The sequence below is a fragment of the Neomonachus schauinslandi genome, chromosome 1 (genome assembly GCF_002201575.2).
Source record: "Neomonachus schauinslandi chromosome 1, ASM220157v2, whole genome shotgun sequence".
NCBI lineage: Eukaryota > Metazoa > Chordata > Mammalia > Carnivora > Phocidae > Neomonachus > Neomonachus schauinslandi.
Window position 1 is genome coordinate 1857616 of NC_058403.1, and position 721 is coordinate 1858336.

The 721-nt window shown below is 56.6% G+C and overlaps 1 protein-coding gene across 1 annotated transcript in view; it reads right to left on the minus strand.

The window, feature by feature from the left end:
* Positions 1–6: 6 nt before the first annotated feature.
* SUMO3 (small ubiquitin like modifier 3) overlaps positions 7–721 on the minus strand; it is a 7780-nt gene continuing 7065 nt past the window's right edge. Inside the window, exon 4 of the mRNA XM_044913286.1 lies at positions 7–146. Coding sequence (XP_044769221.1) covers positions 33–146 — 114 coding nt within the window. The 3' untranslated portion in view covers positions 7–32. The remainder of the gene's footprint in view (positions 147–721) is intronic.

The following is a 721-nucleotide window of genomic DNA, read 5'->3' on the forward strand; positions in this document are numbered from 1 at the left end:
CAGACTCCTTTGTGATGGGTACGGTCCCTTGTTCACTCTTCAGCAGATGCAGGGACAACACGGAGGGGACAGAGACAGCCGCTCTGCCACGAGCCTCCCGTCTGCTGCTGGAACACGTCAATGGTGTCCTCGTCCTCCATCTCCAGCTGACCGGGTCGTCGGGACCGGCGCGGTGAGAGAGGGGAAAGCGGTTAGTTTCCTCGCCATCCCAGGAATACAAAATGCGCACCTGAACGGATACGCAGGTTCACTACACGGTCTTCCTCCCCTTGGAGAACACAGTCCCGACCGCACCTGTGTGCGGCGGCCTCCCTGCGTGTGCGCCATGCGGGGAACGATGCCCAGCAGCACTCACAAAAGCATAGTCAAAGCTAAGGACTTTGATAGAAAAACTAAGCCTCCGGGGATGCCTGCCTGGCTCAGTCAGTAGAGAATGGGACTCGTGATCTCAGGGTTGTAATTTCAAGTCCTATGCTGCGTGTACTGACTACTTGAAAATTAATAAAAACCCTTAGAAAGAAAACTAAGTCTCATTAAAAAATAAGTGTCTGGGGCGCCTGGGTGGCTCAGTCGTTGGGCGTCTGCCTTCGGCCCGGGTCATGGTCCTGGGGTCCTGGGGTCGAGCCCCGCATCGGGCTCCCTGCTCGGCGGGAAGCCTGCTTCTCCCTCTGACCCTCCCCCTGCTTGTGTTCCCTCTCTCCCTGTGTCTCTGTCAAATAAA